We start from the raw sequence: 27943 nt of genomic DNA, 5'->3' as shown, positions 1-27943 counted from the left end.
GCCGCCAGCGCGGGCCGCACTGAGCACGCAGCGCCCGCCCCGCCGCGACGCCGACATGGCCGCCGTCGACGATCACTACCATTTCGGTGAGTGCAGTCTTTTTCCGCTCGTTTTATATGCGCGATTTACAACAACGCGCAGTTTTATTTTATTTACAATACTCGATATTAAAATAATCTATAACTTGCTTTACAAATAATAAAATATAAACTACAAAATGAAGCAGTAGTGCACCCCGGACGCTGCGCGTGTTGGGCGTGGTGCTCGTGGTGCTTGAGATGATTGTGGATGAACGCTGCGCGTTGTGCTTGTGGTGCGCGTGGTGCCCGTGGTGCGCGTGGTACGCGGGGACGCGAGTGCAGCGCCGGGCGCGATTAGATAAAGCGCGCGGAGTGCGGCGCGCGGCGGCGCGGGCGCAGTCGGCGCGTGCGCGCGGCGGCGGCCGCTTCCTTGTTGTTGTTACCGAGTGTTGACCGTGCGGCGGGTGGTGCCGACGCGGTCCGCCGCGCGATTCGCGCAACTTCGAAAGTTTCATTTGCTCGCAAACACCGCAAACGTCGCGCAACCGCTAAAGAGTGCCCGTGCGCCCGTGCGCCTGTGCGCGATACAAAACAAGTTATTTCGTTTCGCGCGGCTCGCGCGCTCGAGCACTTCGCTTCCGGAGTTTTATGGCCGCTTGAAACGTGCGCCGCGCGCCACTCGGCCTGCAGCCTGCAGCAGCGTCGCTAGCGCACAGTTGTCGACTGCAGGCGACGGCTCCGCGCGCCCGCACCCGACGCTACTTTGTAAGAATGCGGAAGCCGACAGGGCGGCGCACTCTTACATCAACATCTCCGGCGCCGTCGGTCGCAAGCGCTGCGTCCCCGCGCCGCGCACGCGTCGCTGCACGGGCGAGAATGCTATTGTTTTCAGCGGTGAAGTAACGAGATGGACGTGTACCGCATACATTGACGCGTGCGTTTCGGAATATCGTTCGACAAATAAAACACCAGCACATTAACATTTCCATAAGAGCTGACAATAACACCGAGTGCCCGCGTTCCGGCGCGCCGACACATTGCCTCGAACCTATTCCCAACGTCAGCGAGCGGCGGTGCGCGCGCAGAGTAAACAAAAAGGTTTAATGTGGGGGGCGGCCCCCGACGCCGCGTCGTGAGCCCGTGGCGGCCCGGCAGCCGGCAGCAGCCAACACTACTAAGCATCGACAGATTTTGAATAATTCCTTTATTACTTTGATCTCATCTAAAAAACTGTGGCATTTCCACAACGTCGTGCCTCGCTTAACTTCATAATCAACAGCTTGCAGGTTATTTTATTGTTTGCTCACAATTTCTTCTTCTGGGGGCAAGGACGGGCGTATATTTCAACTAATTTGAGCGACCACTTCTCTCTTACCTGTTGCCATGCGGCCAGAGACGCAAAAAAAGTCTTCTCACTTCAGAGACAACGAATGCTCCGCGGGACTTCTGCGTTCATCAAAACGCAGCCTAAAGAACAGCTGTCCATTGCAAATGTAGTCTTTACTTTAGAATAATCTAAAAGATTTTGGATTACTTTCGTTATCAAAATAGACCAGCACTCAGTTACATGAAGCGTTGTCAGCATAAAAGCCCAGAGAGCAGAAGCCCAGAAACAACAAACTGCCAAACAAATGAAACCCGCGACCAAAACCCGCCGTGAGTCTCTCAGGTCCGTACTCGTGTTTGGACAGAAGCACCGACGCGGACAAGAATGGAAACCACGAGGCGAGCCTCTAGTTCTCTTATATTCCTTGAAGACTTATTCTGCGACGCAGATACGCACAACGCACCCCGCCCTCAGCGGAAGCACAAGGCTCGCGGGGTAGAGACCCTGCAGCCGCACGCGCGGCGGTCCTGTCCAGACTCCAGACGCGCGGACGCGGCCTCTGCACTCGGTCAATAACAGTTTATTGTTTCATTTCCAGTTCTACTAAAAAACTATTTTTGAATGAAAATCAGATGCCCAAAAGAACAATTCGCATGCAAAAGCCACAAAAAAGACGTGAAAATAGTTTGGCTGCCGCGCATGCACACCGCGCGCGCGAGCGACTTGATTGTGCGATTTCTGTGCACTTTCTGCAACATACTAACCACCCGACCTTATATTGTAGACCAAGCAAGTCTCTCTGCAAGCGCTCATTCCTATGCGCTGAGAAGCGGCGCAGATATTATCTGCGCCGCTTCTCAGTGCCGAGCACCGACACGCTTTTACGAGGACTGCAAATATCCTTGTGGTTATTATCAGTGCGTACATTGACAGGTGGACCGATCATGCAGAGAACTGCGCCGTCAATTGCCGAAGAAATTTTTAACAGCCGCTAGATATTTGAGGGCGTTTCGTAAGCAGCGTCGACATGTTTTACGCTCTGTAGACTTGTGCATTAAGTTGTCTATGTCTCTCATGTAAGTTATCTAAGGACATATGATGGAAGAGGCAGCAGGAGTAGGTCGTGCGGCGCATTGGCATGGGCAGGCGTGCGGCGTGCTGCCGACTGACTGACACGGGGCCGGCGCACGGGGCCGGCGCGAAGCGTTGGCGGTTTGTTTTGTACTTTTAAAGCGACGTTGTGTGCTCGCAGACTCGCGATCGTATTCACGAGCGACAGCAGCATCCATACTGTTGGGCAGTGTGAGTGTCCACAGCGCAACGTGCGGGCGCAGCGGGGAGGGGGGGGTGCAGGGCGCGCGGGGCGGCGCGATAAGGGCCGCCCGCGCTGACCCCGCGCCGCGTGTGCGCCGCACGACGCGCGGAGAAAAAAATTCCGAGCCGCGCATGCGCAGTCGCCGCGCTCAATAATTTACGTGACGCAAAACATTTGCATTGAACGCATTTTGATAACTGGGGTGCAGTAGAAGATTTAAAATAGGACAGACCACCTAAACCGATCAGCAATAAACACTTCAGCTATTCGACGGTACGCAGGAAACGAAGCTGCGCCATACGCCACCGCACGGCGGCATGCGGGCTCGGCTACGGTCGGCTCAGTTTCGCCCCAGGCGACGCCCATTCAAACGGAACAAACGGCCTCGGCGGCGGGCGCTAGTTCCGTCACGAAAGTGTTTATAATACGGTTTAGTTTTGTCGCGATAACGAATGTTTTTTGTGAGGAGGTTAGCGACAATAACAAGTTATGTAACGACGCGCGCCCCGACGCCCGCCGCCTGCCGCGTTATCTGTCGCCGGGCGCGACGCGGCGGCCGTGCCCCGGAGCGCTGCCTCGGCGTGTTACCCTAGTTCCCCCTGGACCTGGTCCTGTGTCCGCATGCTTCTCAAAGAAGTTAATCTATCCGTGAAATCGTCATTTTTCATTCAGCTGGTAGGGCGACAAGGGCAGATATGTTTTCTCCATTTGCTTAATATACCATGTATGTCTTATGTACATGCCTTTATGGAGAAATAGGAAAATTTATGAGGAGATAACGCGAAAGAAGACAATGCGCACACAGCTGAGAACGTCGCTGCTGCGGAGGCCCGCGATGCCTTCCATAAATACAACTTTGTTATTACGATGCGCCTTTAAATTGATACAAGCACACAGGTTTTTGAACATGTCCCTCATCAGCAAGCGCAAAGTCGCTCAACGAGCCGAAGAGAGCTACGTTCGGTGATATATGATACGTAACGAATCGGCATTTGCAGTAGCGGCAGGACGGCCCAACGCCAACGAATCGGCATTTGCAGTAGCGGCAGGCCGGCCCAACGCCAACGAATCGGCATTTGCAGTAGCGGCAGGCCGGCCCAACGCCAACGAATCGGCATTTGCAATAGCGGCAGGCCGGCCCAACGCCAACGAATCGGCATTTGCAGTAGCGGCAGGCCGGCCCAACGCCAACGAATCGGCATTTGCAGTAGCGGCAGGTAGGCCGCAACGCGTGACAGCCGGTCGCGAGCTCTTGAAGTTGTGGAGTGGAGACAAACCGTGGAAACAGATCACCAATTAAGGTCGAAAGACGCTGGATGCTGCTTCTAATCGATCCTATTTGGGACCTCTGAGGGAGGCGCGTGCCCAGCTGAGGTCGTTTACGGGATTAATGATTAAGATGAGGTTTCAATATGATTGTTTTGTTCTGCAGCTCCGAATTGTTTATTCGGCGGTATGATCTTGCGCCTAACGCCGTGCAAAATGCAACAGCTTCTGTAGCAGGTTCAGAGCAGTACAACTCTCGACAATCCTTTACCCTCAAGTGTCAGAAAACTTTGGCCACGTTATGTGAAAAACGAAGCTTTAGAGAGAATTTTGGTCTAAGCCAAAACGAATGGCTTGCAATCCAGGAGTCGTACAGAATGCACAGTAATGAGAGCCGAGGGGAGGGGGGGGGCACGTGCTCGCCGCAGATGCAGATCGGTATCAGGCGCGCTATCAGGCCGCCGTGACGTCACGGACGCATCACCGCCGCCCGCAACCTGCAACAGGACTGCGTTGGAGCGTCGGCTCAAATATCCAATTGCGATAATCTCCATGCAGTTCAATATTTTGAACGTTGCGTTGAATGGGCGAGCGAGCGGGCAGCGAGCGGCGGCGGGGGAGCGGCGCGGGGCGCGGGCGGCGGGGCGCTCTGTCTCGCTGATAACGCGCGGGCACGACCTCCGGCCTGCGCTTCGAAATATTAATATCTTATTTATTTAACCGACCTCCTCCCCCCGCGCGCCCGCCCCCCATGCCCCCCGCCTGCCCCGGGTGACAGTTGCTTATCGATGAAAATGTTATTGTTTGTAACGCGCAGCCGGCCCAATACTTCTATAGCTGTCCTTTGGCCGGTTTTTCGGCAGCGGGCTGGTCGGGCCTCGCCGCCGCGCCGCACTTATGTTTATTTATTCGTCGCGAAAAAGTAAATTCCCTCGCTACACCGCTCGCCAAAGCTCGGCGCCGCACAGACTCACGCCGAGCAGGACGTGTCGGCAGTCGCTTCGGGCTCCCCGGACTTCTGCGACTTGCCTTCAAGCCATGTTCCTGTACCGGGACGCGTTTCTGACCACTGTGCGATAAGCGATTGTTGTCATTTAGGAGAACCACACTCGGCGAGTGGTCCGTCGATCTATAAAATAATAAACAACGATCAGCGCCGCGTGTGCTGCGCTTGACAACGCGTCACCAAATCATTATCAGGAAATTACACTTAACGAACCTTTCGGTCTTCCCGCGTTATATAATATTTAATCAATAGAATCTCTCTGCATTAGACGCACCTGGCGAGAGCTCTCTGGAGCTTCCCTGGTCGCAAGAGTCCCGTGCGGGTCCGCGCTACGTCCGCTTCTTTTCCTCGTTCATATTATTAATTTTACTTGCACGGTACAAAGCAAACAAGAGATAGTATTGTTTGATGATGTCAGTTCAAGAATTTTTAAAAACGGAACATTTGACTAATTACGTCGATGTAAATAATGCTCTCTTAACGGCACTTAATTGGTTTTATGTTAATAATTTGTTTTTAAACGGTGAAGGAACTTAATTTAAAAGGAATTTAATTTTCACTAACAAATGTCGAACACGTATTTAATGATATACTTCTTAGAACAACGGAGTTCTGCTACCGGCAGAGCGCACAAAGTTTCCGGCATCACGACAGACTCTGTTCAAATTCATTTACGTGCACTTCATCGGCGGCAGCTCATTGTTTAAATGTAAGCAATGAGCTGCCACCGGCTCGAAACGCTCATCTGTTTTTAAGTTCACGGACCCTTCCGCTCAGTGAACTCAGTCCAGATGAAGCTGTAAAAGCCCTAGGGCTAACAGCACCTAGTTCTAGAGAGAAAATGCAAAGCTTATCTGTCGAGATGAGCCGGCCAGAAACTCAACAGTTGCTCTTTTAAACAAAAATGTAATAATATTTGGTGCGCACATTGTAATCAACCGTGTAAATGAGCCTACAAAGCTAGTTTCACACATTTCGCTTAACTAAAAATTGTCGAATGATATGATAGAACTTATTAAATAATGTACTTATATATACTATTTTTGATCTTCGACTGAGGTATGTCACGGTACTCTAAATTGGCGCACACCTCGGCAGCGTTCCCGGCGACTGGGATTCGTTCGCACAGTTTGTACGTGATGAAGCCGGCTGCAGCGCCGCGTGCTACGGCACGCTGCTGCGCGGCAGTGCCGATGCAAACAGGGATCGTGCCGTAAAGAGCTTAATTTAATCGTAAAAAGTCTTTAAGAGAACAAAAAATAAATTTAATTCTTGTCGGTTGCCTCTTGATGCGTGTATGTCCATAAAAACATTAACGATGCCTCCAGTAAGTGTGATGCACATACAAAAACAGCGGAAACAATGATATTCATGGCATTTTGAATAAAGAATTATTGAATCTGACCGTCAGCGCGTACAGAACTTATCGAAAGGTTTGTGCAGAGTCGCACGGGACAACGCAGCGCCACCGCCGGCCCCACCCACACTAACACATTCATTATGTCTAGTGCTATATTCTCCGATGAAGTGGTTGCTTATTGCAATAACAATTGGAAGATATTATACCTCATTAAATACGCCCAAACGAAACATTATTTTTAAAATTATTTAATTGTTCTGCATTCATGAACAACAAGATAATAAAAGATGACGCGTCAGTAAGATCACGGTGAGAGGTGTTCCTGTATTCGTTGCTCTATTTAATTATAAATGCGCGCGGCGAGAATTTGAAATTGCTGAAGAAGTAATATTGTGCATAAACATCGCAAACGGACAGAGGATCCGCCGCTCCGGGAGCGAGCACGAGCAGCGCGGCCCCAGCGCGCCGCCGCCGCGGGTCGGCTCGCCGCGCCGGAGATAAGCTGCTCTAATAATAGCTTGCGGGTCAAGGGTCGAAGGCATCTCTTTTGTGCATTTTTTTAAAATCTTCATAAATTCTCTCGTCACGTCGTTAAATTTTTACTAGCATAAGTTTTTGCTTTAACCCGGATTCATGAGAGAACTAAAAAATCGTATCGTGATTACGATGTCATTATCTACGAAGGCGCGACCGTATCTGCAAGTGTGAGTAAATAGGTACAGTACCCTGCAGCCTACGCGTGCATCCTGCGCGTGCGCCGTGCTCGCCAAATTGCTGCGACGTCGGAGAAATTGTCTCGTATCAATATTAACAAAATTTTTCGGTAAAAGATACCGCAGACGAACACACCGTGCGCTTTTGCGGTCGGTGCGTGACCCGTGCTAGAGAGATAAGAGAGATGAAAGCTTCCCAGCGCACACCGGGGACTGGCTCTCGGTGGCGAAACCATTTTGATTCATTTGGACGCGCATCGACTGAGAGGTAGCACATGCCACGGCCTTCGGACAGAATACCCGTGGAAATTCAAGAAAACACTTGTATATGTATGAAGCAGTCAAAATGGCCACCTAGGAGCGCATTGAATTTGGTCCCTCGGGATGTTTCGAAAAAGGAATTAATTACCTCCCCAAGGAACGAGAGAAGTACATCGACAACGCGAAGTCACAGTGAACACTGCCGGCGAGGTCGCGGCGGCGCGCGGCCTGCAGGTAGAGCGGTGCGTGGGAATGCGTCTCTTGCGCACATTTATTGTAGCGAATTTTTTTGGAGCACGAAAATGAATGCGCTTAATCTTTTTGAAAAGAAAGCGAGGAGAATGCCGCGCTAATGCGCCTACCTAGAAGCGCCGCATTGTGCACCGGCACTCGCGCGCACAATGGCTCCGGGCTGCCCTTTGTTTTCCCTGAGAGCTTAAGCCTAAGTTAAGGTGGTCATTACTTAATTAGCTAATAAGGGGAACGCGGCGACGCACATGCTGGCATGCGGCTGCGAGCGGAGCGGAGCGGGCGCGGCGCTGCGGCGGCAGGTACGCGTGACGTCAGCGCCCGCATTGTTCCCGGCGCGCGCACGCCGCATTACTCACCTGCGACGACGGCGACCCCATTATCTAGAAAGCTAGTGCAAAAGATTACGTCCATTGAGGCGGTCAATAGCAATTCCCGCCTCGAAAAGGAACAGCTAATGACTCGTTGTCGAGGAATGCACCGCCGAATGCGCTCGCAGCGACCGCAGCGACCGCAGCGGACCCGAGCCCAGCCTGTGCTGCCTGTTGTTGTGAAACGCGCAAGCCTCTGTGCCACTCGGTTACTTCTTGCAGCGATCGCCCGCGGGAACATTGACGCGCTGCTCGGCGGGCGGCGATACGGCGAGACGCGAGCCGGCTGCGGCCGCGCGGTCATTAGGAGGCGGCGCGTCACCGGCCGCCGCTAACGGCCCTGGTGTCATTTGCGGTCGGGCGCCGTGTGCCTTGAATTCTTTGGCGACTCGTTTGAATGTTTCAATTGCTCTGTATCGCGTTGTTTTACTTTTTATGAGACATAACAGAAATAGGCAAACAAGGACTGCACCGCGCTGCTTGCTGCTACGCACCAGGGCACGCCCCGTGTGCTTACGTAAGGTGTGACTTTGGTTGCACCCGGTTATCAAGTGTCAAAGTCCCGAAACAACGAAATGTTACGTGAAGATTGATGACTTAGTTGAAGGAGCCGTGGTGTATTTGTTCGTTAAGATGGATATATCATTTGACAACCCCGCGAGCGGCCGATTTGTTGTTTTAATAAACGCGGCATTATCTCAATACAAAATGAGTCTGAATACTGCGCAGAGACCAGAGGCGGCAGCCAGTAGCACCAGGCCCTGTGCCTCGGTGCCAAGTTCCCTGTTTCGCATGAATGAACAATAGACCAACAGACCGAGGAAGTAAAAAAGAAGTCGACCCTTTTATTTTAAACGAACCCTGCGGTTTGGAGTTGAAGGATCGACGAGCACATAATTGCAATTAGAAGGCGATTTGTCTGCTCGACCCTGTAAGAAAAACTGCAGCGGACGGAAACAAAAGTTGTCCGGGGACGCCCCGCGGCGTCGTCCCTCACAGCGGCCCGCAAATGTTTTGACGCGGGCTGATCCCAACACAAACACAAACAAAAACAAAAACGTGCAGACGGATTAGGCACATGTCGGAGACTGCGCGGGGCCGCGCGGCGGGGAGCCGCGGCAGCGCTAATGCGGGGAGATTTATTAGCGGCCGAGGGGCACGCGGGGGGCGCGCGGAGTCGCGGGGCGTGCGGGGTGCGCGCCTCTGGACATCTTTATGTGCTCTTCACAGAAAGCTTGTAAAATTTAAAAGGCGACGACGTCGCAACGGTCGCGCCCCTAATTTATAGCCGCCGCGACGGCCCGCGACGGTGATTATCATTTTTTGTTCTTTTAACAGGACTCGCTGGTTGCTATTACTTTACCAAAATGAAAAGCGTCACATTTTCTCTTCTTCACTTTATTGATACGGGGAAGGTGGGCAGCACCATGTATGGCCACACGGGGCACGCGTGGATGTGTACGGTGGCTTGCTGTTCAATTCCCAATCTTAAACAGGGGAGGATGATCTGTTACCTAGAGATGAGGGCCGACAGAACGAACGACAAATCAACTCGAGGAGTTAGAATGCCTTGAGATGTAGAATACACTTTGTGGGGTGCCGGCGCCCGGGCCCGTGACCGCAGCGCCGAGGAGTACAAAATTGTGCCGATAGTTAGACGGCGGACAATCATTGCCAGTTGAATCAAAGCAAGGGAGTCCTCGGTACTCCGCCATAAGCTACCCGATAAAAATTAAATTAGGAACCAATCCTCCAAGATCCCACAAAGGATAATTCATGGTTCAAACGTTCATTATACTTCGGACCAAAAGCGCACACCCTCCGCTAGAGTTTCCGTAGAGCACCAGAGACATCCTAATAATTTTTTGGTTATTGAAAAATTCCTCGACAACAAACACAAATTTGACAAATGCAACAATTCTTTGTCAATTCATTTCTTAACAAAAGACAGCGTACGATTGAACCGCAGTTTCCGCGGTGTCCGGGAACTTTGCACCCTCTCGACAGAGCGCACCGTCCGCGGGGGATGCGGGCACATGGACATAAGGCGGACAATGAGCGGCGCGCGTACATACGAGCGCGGGCAGCGCACCCGCGCCGGGAGCCCATTGGTCGCCGCGTGAATAAAAGTGGATCGGATGCGCCCGGCCGCTACAGCTACTCCCCGCCCCCTCCCTGCGCCGCACGGTCCTCCTCGCTCCCGTCCCCTCCCCCGCACCGCCGCACCGCCGCCCCGCGCCCGCCGCTCGGTCGCGGGCGTGTGCGCCGGCGCAGCGCGCTGCGTCAGTGTCCGCACGACAGCCGCGCGAGCAGCACGCCGCACCGACGCGGTACGTAGTGAACCAGTGAGCATGCTGCACGACGCCTGGCCCGGCGCCTGGCATCGCGCCGAGAGCTTCGAGCTGGACGCGCTCATCGCCGAAGTCAACAACAACTGCATGAAAGGTGAGTCCCGGGCCGGGCACGACTAACGGATTGACGGCTCCGGAGCTGCCGAGCCGAGGCACGGTAGCACGGCGCCCGGCTCGGTCCCGGCCCGCCGCGGCCAGTGTTCCGTCGCGTGACGAGCGTCCGGGCGAGGCGGGTCGCGGGTCGCGGGGCGCGGCGGCGCGGTGCCGCGCGGGGACCAATGAGCGCGTGTTGCAGAGGGCGAGGCGGAGAGCGGCGACAGCCCGCCCCCGGGCGTCAGCTACCAGGAGCTGCGGCCGGCACACGCGCGCGACATGCAGCCCTACGCGCTGGACGAGCCGCTGTTCAAGGGCGCGGAGTTCGCGCGCGCGCGCAGCCCGGAGCGCAGCCCGCCACGCCTGCACTACGACGCCTACGCGCCGCCGCCGGCCTACGCGCACGACCACCACGCCGACGGGTGAGTACCGCGACGCACGGCTCTCGCACTCGCGAGCTGCACATCATTCCATTTTCCATCTGTCACGGACTCGGTAACCAAATGAACCCGGTAAACACCTTTCCCGTTAGGACTAGAATTTGTTTCTAGGCGCCGCGGCAGGAGGTAAGAGCGCGTGCGCGTGCGCGGTGCAGTAATCGCCGCCGAGATAAGTGGCAAAACAAGCGATAGCGCAATCTGCGCCCGATTACGTTCATTGAGCGGCGCGTACTACACGGAGTTATCTCGGGCGCCTGCGCGCCGCTCCGCCGCCTCCTTTGCAGCGAGGGACGACACCGCTTACCGCACATTGGCAATAAGCCGTAATCGCGTCTCAACTTTTCCTGTTTTTGTTCAAACGCGCGAAGCTTGCTCCACATAGGGCTCACGTTCACGGTTATAGAGAAACCTGTGATTTTAGGATTCTAGAGCTCTGACTTGATCTAAAATGTTGAAGCCAGAAAGATCAACAGCACCGACGTCGACAAGAACTTGGGTTCTAAGCAAGTTGAATTTCTATTTGTATCGGCAGAGCTGAAGTCGATACAAGAACGTCTTCGCGGCGACGGCTTAGGGAGAGCATGCTCTCTAGTCACAATTACGAGTAGATTTTTATTTAATCCAACTAACGGTGCTGGGTCTGCAACTCCTCCGGTCATGTCTTTTCCACCAGACATTTCCTTTAGGCTGCTGAATTTCTTCGACATTCTGCTGAATGTGGTTGCGTTGTGTACGTGGAGCGCCTTGTGCCGCGCCGGCATAGCGACAGATAGCGCCGGCGCTGAGCCGTGACGCGCGAATATTTTACCAATAATTTAAACCATTTGACAGCAAACTGCTTTTGATGGAAATTTCGTTTCGGTTGACTTTGACTGGTTAAATGTATTGAGCACAGAATTAACATAAGATCGGGCTTTAAACGCACTCCGTTCCAGAGTGCGACGGAACTGTAAAAGGCAATGCGCGGCACGCACGCAGGTCCAGCGCGCGGCGGCGTGCGCTCGCTGTTGGCAATTAGGCTATTGTTTGCGCCTCGTTACTGTAAACATCGCTGTGTGCCCACAACGTGACCCCCGCTCGCCTCCCGCACGCACCCGCACGCACCCCGCACGCACCCCGCAGGCCGTGTATGCATCTAGGTTAGAATAATGTTAGGCACAGTTGTTTTGATTGTAATTCTTAAAGGAATACATTAAACTTAGAAAGATGTGAGGTTACAGAAGCTCTCGGTGCAGTAACGGCAGCGCATTAGTCCGCCGGCGACTAAGTCAGCAGTTGCGCTCTTAAAGATTATGTTTAACTTTTGCAAAAGACGTAGTCGGCCTTTGCGGCTGTAAAAGTTGAGGACAAAGTTAATCTTCCTGTCTTACTGTCTTACTATACAAGGAAACAGTGAGGAAGCCTCGACAGAGCTGTCGATGGTGGGAGAGTGGGTCTGGCGTTAGTGCAGTTTCTACACGTCGTACGTTAATGTATTAGGAAACTCAAGTTCGAACAATTAAAGATGGTTCAGGCGCGAGGGATCCATGATATTTACTTTCGTTTTGCCGGCCAGGTGCCCGCGGCGCGGCGTGAGCCGTGAGCGTCTATCCGAATCAGGTTGGGCAAACATGTTGCCGGATGCAGGGCGCTGCCCGCTCCGTCTGGGCACTATTGCAAAATTAAGTGACACGCTCATTTGCAACAGCACGGCGCGCGGCTGCGCGGTGAGAACGTGATGTCGGCGTTCGAAATTAGCAGGGAGAGAGTTCCGCAAGGTACTGATTGCGCGACAATTCGCAAGACACGTCGATAGCGATTGCGGATCTGCGGAATTTCGCAGCGGTCTGCCGTGCACCGCGCGAGCTCACGTAATCAACGGTTCCTCGGCAGTGCCTGCTGTTACGAAGCCTGACAAATTTATTATCGGGAACAAGAAAGTGATAACTGTCTCTCGGAGGCTGCTATCATCTGGGAAGTTGCGCAAGAGTTACGATTCTCCTAAAAGAACCGGTGGAATATGAAGGCTGTGGTGCAGTCGCGGTGAACGCAGAATATAGTAGAGTGTTATGTGTCCGTACATTACAGAGAACTGCTCCACGGCGAAGTTGGTTGTAAGAGCTGGAGCTGCGATTGTTTTGTTGTCGCCCAGCGAGTGTAGCATCAGGTGGATAAACATTTGCAGATAGCGGAGAGTGCACCTGGGAAAGAACTACTCTATCACCGCGCGATACACTAATTCTGTTTGTATACCGCGAGGCGGACAGACAGCCTCGTTAAAGTGAACAGAAGACGCTGAGAGCAGCCCGCCCCGCCTACAACTGTCCGTTTGGAAATCTACAAGCGAGACCTTTATCATTGCATGTCTTTTCGGTTGGAATGATGACGGTGACCGAAGGGTGGGAAAGAGTACGGATGTGGTGGAGAGAATAGGCTTCGCAGTCGGTGGGCACAGGCTGCGCGGCGGCGGGCGGCGGGCGGCGGCGGCGGGCGGCGGGCGGCGCGAGCCGCGCGGACGTGCCGCGGCGGCGCGACGTGTCGATAGCGCGCGCATTGTTCGGTGTTCGATAACGTCGTCCCCGGCAGCCACGTCCGTCCGTGCCCATCCGCGTTCGCCGCGGCCGCGGGGACACGTCTGTCACTCGCCCTTAACCATTCTCTTGTTCGTCGGCGTCCGCGGATCCGATTCTCCCGAAATATTAAATTATTAAAAATCTTCCGTCAGGCGCCGTCCCGCGAAGTCTGTTGCCGTGCGTGGACCACTTGTCCTCTGTCGGTCGTCCCAGGGCGCTTCAAGCTCCTGCCTTGACGCACGGCGCGTTGGCAGATCACTTTCACGCCGTGTAGATTTATCACTTTTAATTTGCTAGGTTATGTACGTAATATTTTTCAAGGTTTTAGATTATAGTTTCGAAATTAATTTAATACATATAGAATTTTGAAAAGCGTTTGATGTGGTGAATCATCACCAGCTGCTGCATGAGCTTGGCCATGCAGGTGCGCGTGGCTCCTCGTTGCAGTGATGTGAACCCGTCGAACCATGAACAACTACCGCTGCTATTTAATATCCGTGGATTTATATCGCGATGGTTCCGCGCACTGCGGCACCATATTTCTTCTTTAAAGTAATTATAAACCGTGTCTGTGAGAGTTTCAAGCGTTATAGAGAGCGATTAAAATTTTAAGTAGGATATGTCCGTCCAAAGTGGACATTTTATGGAATAGTGAGAAAAAAAATTGAAATTATGCTAGAGAATTACTATTATTATCTGCCATTGCACTTATAAACAGCTCTGGTTGCATGAGGTCATCGTTGAAAATAACTTAATACACCTTAAAATCAGTTTAACAACATGACCTCGACGGTTTGGCGCGCGGGCAGAGTGGATGTAATTCACGCATCGCAGCAGTTATCACAGAAACAAGTTGGTCGTCACCCGCGCAGGGCGGCTGGCTGCGCGTGCCCGCCGACAACGCCGGGAGCGTTGATTGGATCAAAACGCCTGTAGATGTGTTTATTTTATATATTATTAATCCGCTTTGCGCCGCAGAAGTAGGTTTAGGTAAGAAGACAAATCTTCACCTGTTTGTTCATTCACTGGCGGATGTTTAATTTTTTTCGGCAAAAGCAAATGCCAACACGTAAAAGTCAGTTGTGTTAATCGGAACAACAAAGCGACGAGCTTTTCCGAATATCCCCTGCGGCTCTCTCACGATCTGCGGTCGAAATAGAAGTTAGCCTGAAAAATAAAATAAACTTTTTAAAGATTTCTTTGATTTTTGCATACGGTGTGCCGCGGTTCTCTGGGCCGACCATGCGACTGAATTTCGCTCTTCACAACCATTCGTTGTTTGTTTCTTTCAATCAGAGACCTAGCCGTCGGGTTGATTTGTTTTACGTGCATAAGCACCGTCTATAATAAACACTAGGCGGTACTCGCAGCGGACGCTCGTCCCCGCGCACCTGTTTCACAAAGACATAACCTTATTCCACCCAACCTACCGGCTCGGTGTAAAATAATTTCCTGTTAAAATTTGAAAAAACAAGCTTCCGTCGTTACACAAACGCTTATTCCTGCAAGTTTACAATAAAAATGAATCTAATTAAAAATCGAAAAACAAATCGGCTGTCGGCTTGTTCCGGGCCCATCACTTTGCCCGGCAGACCACTAAGCGTTTTAACGCTGGGCTTGAATACAGTACATCTCTGACGTGTCACCAATCCAATTATATCAAACGACACCAACTGCACCCACCGCGCACAACTTACAAGGAAAACTTATCCTATTTATGCTTCATACTTGATTGGTGATGTCACGCGGGACAAGGGGATGGGCTTTCGAGACAATGTCGGTCGTGTGGCGGCGCCCGAATGTCTGGCTTCATCCTTCGCCAATTGAATATCTGCACAGCACCGAACTTCGACATCTGCGTTGCTCTTTGATTGTTATCTGTTCATTCGTTCGTCCTGCTCGAGCGCTCCTCGAATACTGCCGCCTGCCCACAATCCCACAGTCCCACAGTCCCACTCCCACTTCCATGAGTTGCAGAGACGACAAAATCGATTCAATCACCATCACCGTTGTATACAGGATTGCTTAAATGCACACACAGGCAGGTGAAAGCTCGATTAAAAAAATATTTAAACCTTTTACATCTATTCCCAGTCACCTTTATAATGTGTTCACTGTGAACATATTCAAATAATTCTTCTGTTGGAATGGAAGCTATTAACCAGTGGTATGGTTGATAACTTCTGTCAGTATAAACTCTGCCGGAACAGATAGTAAACAATAATTCATTTTAAGATGATCTGAATCTGAAAAATACTTTTCATATTACCATGTTATTACCGCGCAATTATTACGTTTTTTTACGTCATTTTTTATTTCTGAAACCATTGCCTTTTGGATAGGATATATGACGTTTATTAATTGACAGAAAATGAGGTACACTCTCACATTTAAAGTTTTTATACCATTAGTCGATCATTTTGTAGATAACATGTCATAAGCTAACATTATATGATGAGTGCAATCGACCGCTATGGGAGAATATGTTGAGCGATAAAATAGCCGATGTTATGTTTGCATGTCGGGAAATACACTGGATAGGAATAAATAGGATAGAAGAAAAAAAGGAACATTGAAACGGTTTCTATTTGGTCGTCATTCTGAGCTTTTCATAACATTCTCTGTCTGTAAAGAGCACCAGCTGTTCTTCGGTGATGGTATGTTAGCGACGTGATAGTTATAGCTTATAGGCCTGCATACACAGACTTAAGAGCCGAGCGTATACTGTTCGGATTAAAGGCATTGCGTAGTCGACATACGTTTAGCTGTAAGGTGTTTCAATTCAGATCTTTCGAATGAATACTAATTGGCTTTTGTGCTGAAGAACTGAAATTCCTGAAAAACGAGCTGTAAAGGGAATCTGCATTTTAATGATCTGTTGTCATACAGCCTTGTCTTTACGCAACAATGCATTAGCGGGGAGAAATAAATGTTCTCCACTTGCTTGCGGCGAGACATCTTTTTTATGAAGTATTTTTTTTTATACATTTTTCAAGAGAGAGTTCGTTTTTTATTATTATTTGTTATAAGACCGCGGTCACATGATTTAGGTTGTCCCCGGCATCATTATATGGCACGTTATGGTTTACGTTCACGAGGTTTTGTGATCCAGAAAAAATAATATAGGCCTATGTAGATTCTGCCGTGGCGTCCCTGCGTGTGTGTGCGTGTGTTTCCGCTCGGCGCGGGTGTGTTTGCTTTGTCCTCACAATTTTATAATATCCTTAATAAATACCGCGCGGGTTGACTTATTTGAAGGCAGTTTTGAGTTTAAACGGCAACTCTGTAAATAAGGGGGGGGATTCACATTGGACTCGAGGCGCGCGACTTTGTGCCGGCGGGATGTTGGTGCTCAGACGAATCGGCGACGAGGAAGTCGCGACGGGCGCCGCGGCCGCCTGCGCCTGACTCACCCGCTCAGCGCGTGTTTGTTCAGCGCGACCTTTAGCCGCAGCGACCGGTGCTCTCGCGCTGACGGTGCGACAGCTCATCAGAGCTGACGGCGTTCCTTTGTTGCGGAGGACACGGGCCGGGCGCGGCTCGCTTCAGATCGCATTCTTTGTACAAAGAAAACGAAGATAAAGTACTTGAAACATATTGCATTCTGAGGCGATTGATAAATTTTCAATGTAGGGTGATTTACTATAGAAGTATTCAAAAATTAGGAACCTTTGTTTAAGTTAAATTGTCATTGTACGTACGCGGACAAATCAGCGTTGCAGCCGATAAAGGAAAATTGTCGCGACAGCCGAGCCAGCGCGCCGCGTCCGGGCGCAGGCGTTAGAGCCGACCCTGTTTGGTTCAACATTAACTCGGGAGCAAACCCGAGGCCCCGGCCTGCTTTGTAGAGTTTAGCCCCGTCTTCTTTTGTGTACTAGTGTCACGCACCAAGAGCGCCTTAGTGCGTTTGTGGTCCCGCGGCGCTCCTGTTGTGTTTGTGTCGCGGGGGGGGGGGGGGGGAGCCGCGTTCTACGTTAATGGCGTGTCGCAACTGCGGCGCCGACCATTAGCGAGCCACGTCAGCAGCGCCCGCAGCCCGGCTCGCTTCCAAGTCGCGCTAAAGTATCTCAGGCTGACTTGAAGCCGGCGGTTGCGACGCACCGCCTCGTACCGCCCCGCACCGCCCCGCGGCACCCCGCAGCGCTGCGCCTTATCAGCGCCCATTGCGTCACGCGCCGCACACACGCGCGCCCCTGTGCGTGCACACGCGCGCTACCACGGGCGCGCACACATGCGCGACGCGGCGCACAATTTTTACGTGAAAGCGCTAACTGTTGTGTTTGAACTATATTGATGTTTCCGCGTAGAGAGTTTGAGGTCGACGTTAATGCTCCGCGTCGGGAGCGCGGCGCTCTTAATCGATTGGACACTCGTCGCAACAATAGGCGCGCCGCGGCTGTGTGCGCGCGCGCACGTGCGTGTGCGAGTGCGTTCCGCGAACATGCGATGCCTACTTCCTGCGCGCCGCGACACTTAACCCACTAACGGCTCGGCTCGGGGACGCGCCGATATTCGCAGCCGCTGCGAGATTTCGCTCGTGTGCGTTATGCTCCGTTCTAAAACGGCAGAAATTTGAATTCGTATGTCAATGTCATCAGCGCTACTGATAGCCAATTGTCTCTGCAATCATCTCGCTGACGTGAGCGATATTTCAAAACAAAAGTTAAAATTTTAATGCTGTGGTGTAGGCAGGCTGCGCGGGTGGGTGTGAAGAGGCAAAGAGAGGACAGAAGGATGGGCGTGGGCCGGGCGAACACCGCAACGCCGGGACGTTCTTGTGCGCGTCCCGTTTTCGCGCCTTCTTCCTTGTGGCATCAAGTAAACATTTAATATCCGACCTCGCTGCCTGCAAATGCTCTGGGGGTTGATGGACGTGCAGAGGGATGGATATCTTTGCCCATCGTCACGCAATCTCTCATTAGCCAGTTTGTAGCGACAACAAACAGAATTAGTGTCCGGTTCCACACGCGATAACGACGGGCGCGGTCGACGCGCGGTGGCAACGGGTAGGGGGGGTGGGGGGGTCACAACGGCCGGGGAGGAAGCTGCGTGTGAGCAGAAGCGCGAGAGCGACGCGCCGTCCGCGAGCACTGCTGCGTGCATGGCAATAAGGAAAAGCTTACACAACTAGGACAGCGCGCACCGCCGCTCCAATATTTATTTAATTGGTCCCGGCGCGCGCCGCGCGACTTATCTGTTGCCATTAGTGGACGTAACTCAATATGTCCGCGTTCTGTTTTGTGTTGGAGCACAGAGCTGTATCGGACGTCGACCTTAGCCCGCGCCTGCTCTCGTGAGTCACGGGCGCACTGCAGCAGCGGCTGAGCGCGCGTCGCCGGCCCCGGCTGCGCGGCCAGTGCTGACAGTGACTCTACCTCCCGCGCTCCGACCGCGATGCTAGGCGATGCTAAAAAAATATCAAACTGAAGTATCACATACCAGCATCTCTCAATTTCTAATGGAGCAATGAGATTACTATAGATCTGAGAGTTTACAGTGAAACCAATTAAAATCTGCGCTCGTTTTCACAAAGGTTCTCAATATGACACAAATTCATTTCCATTTCGTTACATCACTTAGAAGTTCTCTACAGCACACAAATTATTTTATGAAGCTTAGCAAAGCCATAAAATAATTTTTCTGCGCCTACATCTGTCTGTTAAGGAAATTTGATAGCACAGGTTGCGGAACTTTGTTTGTTCCACAAACACACAGGCCCTCATTGAATTCTAAAGTTATTCCTCCTCCTAAGGAAAACTGTAGCAGTGACGCGATTGGTCGGCTCATAATGAACTTGTACAAACATTTACTTCAACACTTTTAACATTTGGCAAAGTGAACTTAACGCTTCAAACCTTTTATTAGATTTTTAACGTCGCATAGCTTATTAGGCTCTCCCTAATAATAATAAATTCACATCGTCTGTTATTACTTGTGTCTTTCTGTTTTGACGATTAAAGACGTGTCGCATGCAAACAAAACCATCCCGGGGCTGTCCCGCACGAGGTGAGCCAAATCTGTTATATAAACGAACAATAAAAAGGCTCAATTGTGTCCCTTGCGTTCGCGCTATCGAACCACTGATCTCGGAGAAAGTTTTCTGTTCCCGCGCATCGCTTGCATTTTATTGTTTAAATAAGAACTTAATAATCCGAAGGTCTTTTTCTAAGGTACAGAATTCCTGTCAATTACTTTTAATGTCTGTACGCTTTGCCAACACGTATTTCTTCCCAAGTCTCAAAATTATTTTGTATGGACTCAATCGTTGAGCCTTGCAAAGTTTTACAAGGTCATCATTTGGCTAAACAATAACAGAGCAAGGCGGCCTTTTGTCCTGAGGAATGTGTAACGTAACGGACCGATACTCCGACAACTGCCTCTGGGAGAGGAGCGTTGCGTGGAATTCATACCAACTTACAGCCCCTTCTATGGTCGTTCGTTGTGCTCTGAGGGACTATGATAGCCCATTAAGAAACAATGTAAAGAGGTCAACCTTAGTCGAGGAAGTCTCCGTGTTTGTTAACCTGTCTGTACCTCATTGCGCCGTCTCCCTGGCAACGGGATGAGCGATGCGCTCGAGGTTCGATCGCCGCTCTTCGTTCTTAAACCTTTTCCACAAAGGTAATCGTCGCTTCAGATGTCGTATATCTTTCGGTGCTCTCGGGATCCATTCGCTGTGAAGTGTTTGGTGGGGGCGGCGGCGAGGTGCGGCGCTAGCTAATGTTTGTGCGAGTTTTTGTGGTCGCGCCGGGCCCAGCGCGCCGTTTGACACGTCTCAAGGGCCCTCGGCTCGTTTACAAATTTGTTTGTGTTGTTTTTGTGCGCTCGAGCAGGCTCGAGTGTTTGCGAGCAGATGTTTGTATAGGCCGTCCCGGTCCCGGCCCGCGGTGGAGTTGTGCAAATACAAGCCGCTCGCGGTCGCCGCGTGCGTTGCGTGCGTCGCGTGCGTCGCGTGCGGGCGTACACGTGCACGTGGCGACGCGCGCTTCCGCTCGTGGCCGTGCGGAGCATGCGGGCTGCGGGGTAACCGTTGTCTCTGCGGGTGGGTCCGACTCCTCGAGTGAGTGAGCTAGGCCTAGCAACTGAAAGCCTTACAAGTGGAGCCCATAGCGCGAGTTTACTGCTGAGTCCTGCGTCGCAAGCGGCAGCGCGTAAGGCGCGGGTTCTCGCGGCCGAGTCTTGTGCCCGGACCCCGTGGCCTATGCTTGTACGGTTTCCGGTAATATCTAAAAGCCGCTGGTGTGGCTGGCGAGCGCGGGTCGCATGGCACGGGGCGCGAGGGGGGGCGGGGCGCGGGGCGCATGTATCGCGATAAGCTCACTTCCGCGCGTTCCGAGCCATTAGCCGCAACGCGCTCCACTTGCGCCGCTGCCCGCAGCCGCACCGCACTCATGTTAAAAACAATAACTATTTTAAACAACACTGAACCGTCAGTGACATGAATATTTTTCATTTGATTTTTTTGTACGTTTATCGAACCATTGCCAGCGGCTATACCGCCGGTCAAGTCCGAGGGAGTCCATCTCGTCTAGTCCACCCCCGTTTACGCGCAGTCGAGCGCTGCGACGGCGCGTCGCCGGGCGAGCGCTCGTCGAAGACACTCTCGGTGCGGGCGGACCGACATGTCGAACTCGAGCGAGAGTTCCCGTTACGATACAAATATTGGGGAACATATATACATAGCCTATTGTTGAGGCAGAGCCGCAGCTTTATACGGGTGGGCGCGTACACACGCTCACAGCCGTGCAACGAGACACGGCCGCCGCGCGAGCGTCAATGGACAGCGACGCGTTCGGCGTGAACCGAGTTTGTTTATGTCGCAGAGCGCGGTCAGCGCGGCCGCTTAAGGCTGTAATGTAAACAGGAGCGCAAATAAGGTGCGAAGGTTGTGCGCGGGTCGCGATGCGGGGCGGGAGGGGGCCAGTTGCCATACCGCGTGGGCGCCACGGCTCGGCTTACGCCGTTCCGCGAACTGTGTTCCCGTGTAACGATAGATTTCATTCACACAGCGCGTCTGCAGCGCGGGACGGCCGTTACTCACACGCAGCCTTTAGCTGACGTCGCGCAATCCGAAGCGTCGAGACGAGACGTAACATAAACACGCTCGCACAAACACATACGCACTCGCAGCCATTCCGCACACGCAGGAGAATCTCGACAACTTGTTATATTTAAGATTGCGAGCGAGCAGCGACGCGGTGCACCGCACTAAGCGCTTCTTCCTCGGGCAGCAGGCAGGCACTGATAACTGAATCGTCTTCTGTCTTCAAGTGCCAGTACTCAACATCGCAATGCTAGAATTGTCCTTACAAATCGGCTCGCAAGTAGAAAGGTATTCAAAAAGTACCTGTTGACGTGTGACGTGTCGAACACACGAACAGTGCGCGGCGCAGTGCGCGGGCAACGGCCGCGCGTCGTAAAGCGCGGTAACAATGCAATCGGGTCGCGGTTGTTTGCGCGCCGCGTACTCCCGGTCCCGGTGCGCGCGCCCGTTAGCGCGGCCGGTGCCTCCTGTGTGTTGTTGTATACAGAATTGTCGCCATTGTGCTTAGCAACAGTTGAAGTAATGCGTTGTGTGCGCTGCGCAGGTCAGGCGGCGTGTACTCGCGCTGCGGGTACGCCGCGGGCTCGCCGTACTTCGGCAGCGGCGCCGACCTCTCGCAGCCGCAGATGTGGACCTCCAGCGCAGGTGACAGCCCTCGGCACTAACTTTATCTGTAACATTCTAAGCGCTTTTAGCGATAATATGTACAATAACTTTCCGTGTGTGTCCAGCTGGCTCGCCGAGCTACAGCAGCGGCGTGTTGGAGGAGTACGAGGCGCCGGAGGGCGAGGGTGTCGCCGGGGGCGCGGGGGGCGGCGGTGGAGCGGGGAGCGTGGGTGGCGCGGCAGGCGGCGCGTTGCCCGCGTTCAGCGCGCGCTTCGGCGGCGCCTTCGCCGCGCGCCCTCCCGCCTACGCCACTGCGCCACTTCCCACCAACTACACGCACCAGGTGAGCGCGCCGCATGCACTTGCACCCACACGGGCTCGGCGCAATGGCGCTGTGGCCTAATCAGCCCGAGCGCTTAACGTGCCAAGCTAAAATGACTCAATCATGAAGAGCCTGTTGCCAGTCATAGCAAACGGCAACACACACGTGTGCAGCGCAGTGATCGTCGACGTGTCGTGTTACAGGAGGTGTGGGCGCTGGAGAGCCGCCGCCCGCAGCTGTCCGCCGCCGCCAGCCTCAGCGCGAGTGAGTACTCCCTTCCGCTCCATTTCTGACTGAGGTCGATAGCAAAGCCACCAGATCCTCTGCAGACTGAGCCACGGCTCCACGGAATAGAAGGAAGTACACGAGCGCAGCAGCTGCAGGCGCCAGGCCCGTCCTGGCCGCGGCCACGCTTGCTGCGGTCCGTGCGTGCTGCGCGACAAGATATTTGTGCTATATATGTAGAAGCAATTAATGTTTAATTTGAATTTTGAACCTGTTTTCTGTGTATTTGTGTTTTGTCCCTGTTTGTGATTGTGTGTAAAGCAGCCGTTTCCCGCGCATGTCATGGCGTCGCGGCCCGGTGTCCCCGCGCTACGTCTCCGTACGTCGCGCGTTGTTCGGTCGCGTCGGGTTACAGGATTTTGTTAACAATAATAGCGCGTAACCGCGTCGGGGCGGGCGCGTGTGCGCGGCACCCCGCGGAACCCCGCACTACCCCGCGGCACCCCGCGCCACTTAACCTCCGTCTGTCGTCGCGGCACTCCGCTCGGGTCGCGCGGGTCGTAAAATAATTAATGTCTTCCTCCGCAAAGCTCTAGCCACACTCAGCTCAGGCCACACCGCTGCCTCAACGTTCAGTTAGCCTAACGAGCAGCGTTGGTTCAAAACTGCGAACCCGACGTTCTCGCGAACTTCCGCACGCGACCCTGGCCTCCGCGGCTTTTCTGCTTTGGAAGTAAGTTAGTAGAAGTAACTGTCTCATTGAGGTTCGCCTCCCCGAGCACGTCGCGGGTAGTGGCAGGGCGGCTAAACTTTTATGAAACACTTGCGCGCGCGGCTCGTTGTTGCGGTGCCGGGTGCGCTATCGGCGCTCTATCTGCTAATTAGCGCCTGTGCATTCAAATGAGGCGTCGCTCGCGTCCCTCGCCCCGCTGCCCGCCCCGCTCCCCATCGCGACATTCCAATGAGACAGCAATAAATTGCTACCAAAACCGATAAGACGAAGGCCGGCGTCGCGCCTGGCAGCCGTGCGACAGTACCCGCGCCGCTGTCGCCGCTGCGCAGCGCGCGCAATAGTCGCTGTTGGCATTGGCCAGAGTTCATTGAAACTTGCTAACAAAGCGACGAACCGACAGACGAGCACAACAAATACGCTCAGCGCCACGCGCCGGCCCGCGGGCGGCCGGACGCCGTGTTTGCGTAGGTTCCGACAAAAAACACGGGTCTTTCCAAATGAAGTCCTTCCTTTAAACCGCATTAAAATCGCATTCCACTTATGGCGACGGATAAGGCACGTGCCGCGCCCGCTGACGTCATGAGCCTTCTGCCCCCTGCCCCCTGCCCCCTGCCAACGCGCCCCGCGTCGGACCTTATCGGGCCAGATCTGTTTTTTTTTTCGGAACACCACGTCTTTATCACCCTTAATGAGTCACGTTGGTCCAGGATAAACAAATATCATTTGCGGTTTAAATAAACAACAGACATCACATAATGGCGGTCCGTGGCGATCTGTCGCGGTGTCGACGCAGGGCCGGTAAAGATCATTAGTCTCCGTTGTATTCATTAATTGTTGTGACGGACCGCAAACAACGCTCGGGTATAGGTTTCGCGCGCCATGTTACCTTAGTGTCCGAGCTGGGAGAGGCCTAAGTGGCCACGCACGCGTTGGTGCACCGACGACACGGCAGAGCGCTACCTATTCGTTCGATCTTTTTTTTTTGTAAGTCGCGTTCGTCTCGCGTAAGATAGGGTTTAGACAAAATCAAATACAAAAGTCTACTCGAGCGGAGAGTACGCATCCAAAGACCGGACTCCGTTGGCCAGTTTCGACTTCCGGGTAGGCACGTCGCGCGAAACAAAGTCGCGAGCCCGCGCGACGCTTCCGGGCGCGAGAGCACGTCCGCGCACGTGCGCGCACGTGCAGCCGCCGGGCGTCTGCAAGGCCGCGCGGCGTCACGGAGCGCGGGCACGCGGGCGGGGCGCGGCGGTCCCGGGGCAGCGGCTGATGACATGCGCGCGGCGGCTCGCTGACGCGCACGTTGCGTGTGCGCAGTCGAGATGGCGGAGTTTTTCACGGAGGGGCGCGAGTGCGTGAACTGCGGCGCCATCCACACGCCGCTGTGGCGCCGCGACGGCACCGGCCACTACCTGTGCAACGCGTGCGGCCTCTACAACAAGATGAACGGCATGAACCGGCCGCTCAAGCAGCCGCGGCGGCTGGTACGTCAGCGGCACGCGGTCGCCCCGCCCGCGCCCGACGTACGCAGCCCTCGTCTCACTAACCCGCCCCAACGACCCTCGCCCCCCGCACCCCGCCCGCCCCCGCACCCGCACCACCCGCCCGCGAGACATCCGCGCCCGACGTAGTGACGCTTGTGTTGGTTGCAGTGGCCGCGGAGGGGGCCCCGCCGGGCGCGGATTTCTACAAGGGCATCCTCCTCCAGGGCTATAGCGGCGTGGCGCCGCTCGCGCTGCCGCCCGCGCCCGCCGCGCCGCTCGCCGCCTCCACCCCCCCCGACTACAAACAGAAGAAAGGGGTACGTGGCCCCCACCAGCGACCTGCCTGGACCTCCTGTCGGGCACCGCTCCCTACGCTCCTCTCTCTCCCGCCTCTCCCGCTCGCTAACATACATCGCTTCTTCCATGCTAACGTTGTACACCTCACCGTGCATGCGCCTGCGGGCACCGGACACGGCACGCCCCGCAACCGCACACTGGGGGTCGCCGCTGCGAGCGAGCCGGTCAGTAGTTGGGAAAATGATTTCTTGGAGTGTTCTCCAAGCAGACGACCATAGTCATGTTCAATTTAATTCTTTTATGTTTGTAACGAAAATCATTATAAGAAAAAAGCAGTTGTTGTTTCAAATATCAGTTACAAGCGCGTTTAAATTTGGCTCGCTCGTTACAAAGCGGCAATTCCCCAGACGCTCGCTGCGCGCCCCAGCACGCACCTAGCTAACGCATTGATTTTTTTAAAAGCATTTTCAGCACACGACCACAAAATTCAGAAACAAGGTATTTCGTAAATTGACCTTAAACTTTGAACAGTCTATAATTTAATTTTCGTGGTCGCGTGCAACGCAGCCTCGGTGTGTGCTCGGGGCGTAGGGGGTGCATGAGGGGGTGAATGGGGCGTGCCAGGGGACCGCTCACTTATCCAGTGGTGTGCGCAGATGGGGACGAAGCGACCGGGGATGTCGTGCAGCAACTGCCACACCACCACCACGTCGCTGTGGCGCCGCAACGCTCACGGCGAGACCGTCTGCAACGCGTGCGGCCTTTACTTCAAGCTGCACAACATCAACCGCCCGCTTGCCATGAAGAAGGATTCAATACAGGTAAAACTCAAAAAACACTCAGCGCCGGAACAAATACCCTGCGCATTTGTTATTACGAACTTCTTTACTTGCTGAAAGCCAACCTTTGTTGAATGGTAAGGCGCTACAAGAGGAGAGCTAGTATTTAGTCGAATGTCTGTTATCGGGAAACGAGTGCATCTCGACGACGTTCGTGGTACCGCACATTCACTTGACTGTCCACTTTGGAGCACCTGCATTGATCAGCCGTGTGCGATAACAGAAAAATGACAGAAGAGTTCAGTTTCATAGAAAACTAGAAAAAACTGATCTGCCCTATAAACTGTATCGGTCAAATATAAACAAGGCGTCAAGATTTTTTGTACTTGCTCGGGCAGAACGTATACTAAAATTGGAACATTTGGATGACACGCAAAATTGAAAAGCGTTCCTTTTATTTTGGGCGGCTAATCCGCGTGGAGAATCGGGGCTTCTCTTTGAGATCATTATAGTCAAGAAGGAGGCGGCCGAATGGGCTCGACGGAGGGCAAACCGCGCTCGGAGACGACGCTGTCAACGCAGGGATACGTCTCGTGATAATCCTCCTGAGAATGGTGTTTCCCCACCATAAAGAGGGCGTTTAGCGTGGGGACCCTACATTCCTCTTTAACTTCTCTGAGGCGGGCAATGGATTGAAGTTGTCTTGAGGTACCATGATAGCACCACGAGAGTTCCAGGAGAAACGAGAACAACGCACATCCCGGAACTGGCCATCCAAAATAGCACAGCGCGAGGGATTACTGGTGGACATTAACTAGGAGATAATACAAGCCGTATTACTCATAAAGCTCTGCAGGCAAGAGAGTCTTAGTGGGTAGGAGTCCCATTTAACTCTGTCCTCCTTCCAGGGCCTTTCGATTATCCGGAAGATTTCCCTTCCGAAACCAAAAAAACGTGTCTGCGGCATCAGAAATCCCGCACGTCTTTCTCGTGCGTAATCTAACGGGATTATTATAAATTTTCAGACTAGAAAGCGAAAACCAAAGAACAGTATGAAAGGAGAAAGGAATCTCAGTAAAAATAGTTCGCACAGCACGCACAGCACACACGCTGCACACGGTGGTCACGGCACGCACGTGGGGCACGCGGCGCACGCCGCACACGCCGCGCACGCGGCACACTCCGTCTCCTCTGCTGTGAAACTGGAGAACTTATGTGAGTACAATTTGATATTTTGCAGTGGCGGAAGAACTTTTAAACGTGCAGGTGTTGAGTCCTAAATCTTTTCTTCTACGGAGCAGCTGGCCGTGTATAACCCCTTTTTTAACTAACCCTCTAATATGTCATTCTCGATGCAGTGGATAATGGGTCGGGCGCAGGCAGCGCGGACAGCCGCGCGGCGCTCGCGCTCGGCTACTACGTGCAGCACGCCATCAAGCTGGACGAGCCCCCGCCTGCCCATGCGCACGCTCACGCGCACACCCACGCGCACGCGCACGCCTTGCCGGGCCACGCGGCGCACGTGTACGAGGAGGAGTACCGGCGCGCGGAGGGCGAGCGAAGCGCTGCCGTGTCGCTGGCCAGCTGAGCCGCGCGACGCCGCCGTGCCGCTGGCCGGCTGAGCCGCACGACGCCGCCGTGCCGCTGGCCGGCTGAGCCGCGCGACGCCGCCGTGCCGTTGGCCGGCTGAACCGCGCGACGCCCGTAGACAAAGATTTTATATAATTTATGTAGTCGTACGTATGCTCGAACCAAAAAGCCGCGCTGCGCCGCGTGCCCCTTATCTAACTAAATAATAATAATGAAGATAATAATAGCGAGGAGGCTGTTCGTCTCTAAGGAAAGTTTATTGATATTATTAACTAGCGAGTAAGTGGAAGTGAGCTCCATGACTTTAATGCATTCCTCGAATTTATGTAAACAATCGTTCCTAGTGTGCGGGGGGTGGCGGGTGCGCAGTAGATCTGAAGGCTCCCGGAGCCGACCCGCGTCGCGCCGCGCCCCTCGGTGTACATATTTTATATTGCACGCAGCGGAATGAATGACAAATAATAAATCTATTTTAAGAAATATTATTGTGTTTCTCTTTATGTCTGCCGGGGCACCCGCACTCACCGGCCAAGAGCCCT

The 27943-nt window shown here is 53.4% G+C and overlaps 1 protein-coding gene and 1 long non-coding RNA gene across 2 annotated transcripts; one reads left to right on the top strand and one right to left on the bottom strand.

Annotated features, from left to right (window-relative positions):
- Nucleotides 1–447: 447 nt before the first annotated feature.
- LOC137929964 (transcription factor BCFI-like) lies at nt 448–27886 on the top strand. Its single transcript, XM_068773126.1, is given in 10 exon segments — nt 448–10214; nt 10216–10333; nt 10535–10754; nt 21913–22013; nt 22100–22317; nt 22500–22560; nt 24572–24777; nt 25692–25856; nt 26840–27029; nt 27173–27886. Coding segments are annotated over 10 exon segments (1926 nt in total). The 5' UTR covers nt 448–9797; the 3' UTR covers nt 27403–27886.
- Nucleotides 14009–16925, bottom strand: LOC137929965 (uncharacterized). Its single transcript, XR_011108854.1, has 3 exons — nt 16738–16925; nt 14335–14491; nt 14009–14254 (listed from the first exon to the last, which is right to left on the bottom strand). It is a non-coding gene; the product is annotated as an uncharacterized lncRNA (long non-coding RNA).
- Nucleotides 27887–27943: the final 57 nt, after the last annotated feature.

The sequence above is a fragment of the Battus philenor genome, unplaced genomic scaffold, assembly GCF_028537555.1.
Source record: "Battus philenor isolate CCGP_79_NKW_IND1 unplaced genomic scaffold, ilBatPhil1.0.hap1 SCAF_5, whole genome shotgun sequence".
Classification (NCBI taxonomy): domain Eukaryota; kingdom Metazoa; phylum Arthropoda; class Insecta; order Lepidoptera; family Papilionidae; genus Battus; species Battus philenor.
Note: the sequence above shows the minus strand (reverse complement) of the source record. Positions and strands in the feature narration are given on the sequence as shown.